The sequence below is a fragment of the Amblyomma maculatum genome, unplaced genomic scaffold (assembly GCF_055883805.1).
Source record: "Amblyomma maculatum isolate TAMU_Amacu unplaced genomic scaffold, ASM5588380v1 scaffold_40, whole genome shotgun sequence".
Classification (NCBI taxonomy): Eukaryota; Metazoa; Arthropoda; class Arachnida; order Ixodida; family Ixodidae; genus Amblyomma; species Amblyomma maculatum.
Window position 1 is genome coordinate 472,005 of NW_028146765.1, and position 3,529 is coordinate 475,533.

Below are 3,529 nucleotides of genomic sequence, written 5' to 3' on the forward strand. Positions count from 1 at the left end.
TGGAAGGCATGATTTCGACCTCTGCCCAGTTGCTATATGCGTCCACTACGACTAAAAATACTTCTCCCTTGACGGGGCCCGCGAAGTCAATGTGTAGTCGACTCCAAGGTTGATCTGGCTTTATCCAAAAATGAACTGGAGCCTTCGGATCGCTTTGCCGATTACTCTGGCATGGTTGACAGTGCCGCACGAATTCCTCAATTTCGTGGTCCATTTTCGGCCACCACATGAGTCCTCTAGCTGAAGCTTTCATGGCACTCATCCCTGGGTGATTGGCATGCAGGAGTTGAAGCACCCTTTCTCTAGCTGCGTTCGGAATGACTACGCGATTCCCCCACAGTACGCAATCACGATGCAGAGACAATTCAGTCTTCCTCACCTCGTAAGGCGCGAACTTGCTGTCCAGTTGCGTTGAAGGCCAGCCACTGAGCAGCCATTCCTTTACCGTGGATAGGACTTTGTCCGTCTTGATCAGCTTTGCGATGTCCGTCGCCTGCAGTGGCGCGTCTTCAACAGCTTCTAACAGCAGCACGTCTCCAGGTGGTTGTGGCTCATCTTCGTCTCCCGGAGCTGGCAGACGACTAAGTGCATCGGCATTTGCGTTGTCTTCGCCTCGTCTGTACTCCAAGCGATAGTTATATGCAGACAACAACAAAATCCAACGAAGCATTCTGGGCGACAGAACTTCGGGCACTCGCTTGTCTGGGTTAAACAAGCCGAGCAGCGGCTTGTGATCAGTTATCACCGTAAATTCTCGTCCTGCCAGATACTGGTGGAACCTTTTTACGCCGAATACCACAGCCAATCCCTCTTTATCAATTTGGGCATAGTTTCGCTCACTACAGCCAAGAGTTCGTGAAGCATAGGCAATAGGCTGCTCTTTTCCATCATCTGCACGATGAGCTAGTACTGCCCCCACCCCAACAGGAGATGCGTCGCAACACAAAACCAAAGGACGCTTGCTGTCATAAGGAGCTAGTACAGAGTCTGAGCTGAGCAATTGTTTCAGCTTGTCAAAGGCACATTGGTGCTCACCTGTCCACTCCCATTCATGGTCACGATCGAGGAGTCTGTACAGTGGCTCGGCCGCTTCCGTCTTTCCCTTGAGGAAACTGCTGTAAAAATTGAGCAACCCCAAGAAAGCTTGCAGCTCTCTCTTGCTCATGGGCGCCGGCGCTTGCTGGATGGCGTCCGTCTTGCTTTGACTGGGGTGTATACCTGCGTCATCAATCTTGTGACCCAAAAATTCAATGCTTGTTTGTTTGAATTCACACTTTTCTTTATTTACTCTTAGCTGTGCCTTCTGAAGACGCTCTAGTACGGTCTGCAATCGCTCGGCGTGCTCCTCGGCATTGCTTCCAGATATCAAGATGTCATCGAGATAAGCTTTCACGCCGGGAATGCCTGCTAAGAGTGTGTCGATGACGCGTTGAAACACCCACGGAGCCACTGAGATACCAAAAGGTAAACGTTTAACCTTGAAAAGTCCTTTAATCGTGTTAACTGTGAGCACCTCAGCCGACTCGTCTAGCGTAAGCTGTTAAGCCTGGGCTAGATCTAGCTTAGTAAACCACTTGCTTGAACCCAAAGTAGTCAGCATTTCCATTGTAGTGGGCAGTAGGTACCCGCTGTTTTTTAGAGACTTGTTTACTGTGCTACGATAGTCGCCGCACAAACGCAAAGTGCCGTCTTTTTTTCTTACCACTACCAGTGGCGTAGCCCAGTTTGAGTATTCAACGGGTTCCCATACGCCTTGTTGCACCAAGCGGTCAATTTCTTCGGCCACGGCATCCTTGAGTGCCAGTGGCACTGGTCGACTTTTGAGAAACACTGGTTGGGCGTAGTCTCAGCTCGATATGAACTGGGGGTCCGTTGAAGCCAGGAAGGTCCCTGCGAAACACTTCACAAAATCTTGAAGGCACGTCTTCCACGCTCATTTGTTGGATTCCTCGCAAGCCAATGCCTAACGGAGTAAACCAGTTTCGTCCAATAAGGCTGTTGCCTTGCTTCTTTACTACCAGCAAAGGTAGCTTTGCCTTCCGGCCTTTGAATTCCACAAAGACTACTGCACGACCCAAAACAGGTAACGCCTCTTTGGACCATGTTACGATAGTTGTTCCGGAATCTTTCAGCGGAATTTTACACCCGCTTCCCTCGATTGCTCGAAATGTGTCTTCACTCACAATTGAGCACGACGCTCCGGAATCAACCTCCATCGGGACTTCATGCCCTTCAATTACGACTTGAACAATGAACTTCTGGTCCTGCTCATTCACTTCGCAGAGTGAAAATAATGCACTCATTTCGTACACGCCCTTGTCGTTATTTGCCCTTTTTTCCTGACGTATGGTCTTCCGGGCCTCTCTAGGTTCGTCTTTTGAACGGCAAGCCTTTGCTATGTGGCCAACGTTTTTGCATTTGAAGCATGTCGCTTTTCTGAAACGGCATAAATGAGGAGCGTGCTTACCGTTGCACCGGTAGCAGTTCCAGCTCTCTCTCTTGAAGGCTTGTTTCGGGCGGGTTACTTGTATCACACCCTGGTTGTCCGCTGTCTCGTCTCGGCCTTGCTTCCGTATGTCTTGCTGTTGCTTGGCTGTTGCTTCTGCGGTCGCGGCCAAGTCGTATGCAACCGTAAATGTAAGGTCGCTTTCTGCGAGTAGTCGCTGCTGAACTCCTTCGTTTTGGAGACCACATACGAAACGATCCCGCATCATGATGTCCAGTGGGAGTTGCTTGTCGCTGAACCCGCAGTCTTCGGCTAGCTTCCGCAGCGCCGTTACGTAGTCCGCAACAGATTCCTCGGCAGCCTGGTTTCTTCTGTAGAACAAAAATCTTGCGTACAGCTCTGAAGGCCTCGGATGCAGGTGCTTGCGAACCGCTGTCTTAATTTCATCGTAAGTTGCTGTTGTCGGTCTTGCTGGCTTCACCAAAGTTACGATGAGCCCGTACGCCTCTTCGCCGCAGCAACTCAGCAGGACTGCCCTCTTCTGCTCTTCCTTCGTTATCTGGTTCGCTTCGCAGAACATTTCCAGGCGCTCGACGTATTCGTCCCATGACGCGTTCGTGCCGAGACGGTACTCGCCGATCCTGCCGACGGCCATCGCCGGCCGTCACCGTCGCCGCCTCGTCGCCAGCTGTTGTAACTCAGTCGGACGCCAGGGTGGAACTGAACAATCTTTATTGATGCACAGCCGTTTTTATAGCATGAAGAACGAGTGATACGCCCACCGCTACTTGCGTGGCTGATAAGTGATGGCGCAAGAAATGCAGTGTCGTGACGATGCGATAAAGATACACTACACCATCATTATGAGCTAACTGCACCATTATTGCTATCTCTACTATCGCCACTATCATTGTAACTGTCTGCATTGTTGTTGTTGTCGCTACTAATAACCACCCGCTAGACGCGGAGAAATACTATTGTTCGGCCCACATTACAAGAATTGCATAGTGGTTTAGTTTACGGCTAGCGATCGGAGGGTAAGTAGTTCGATTGCCGCTGGAAATGTATATATATATATATATA

General features: G+C 50.2%; 1 protein-coding gene across 1 annotated transcript; it reads right to left on the reverse strand.

Annotated features, from left to right (window-relative positions):
- Positions 1-1,550: 1,550 nt before the first annotated feature.
- Positions 1,551-3,294, reverse strand: LOC146170814 (uncharacterized). The gene has a single exon (XM_084586764.1). It carries the CDS (start codon positions 3,099-3,101, stop codon positions 1,770-1,772), a length of 1,332 nt encoding a protein of 443 aa, XP_084442890.1. The 5' UTR covers positions 3,102-3,294; the 3' UTR covers positions 1,551-1,769.
- Positions 3,295-3,529: the final 235 nt, after the last annotated feature.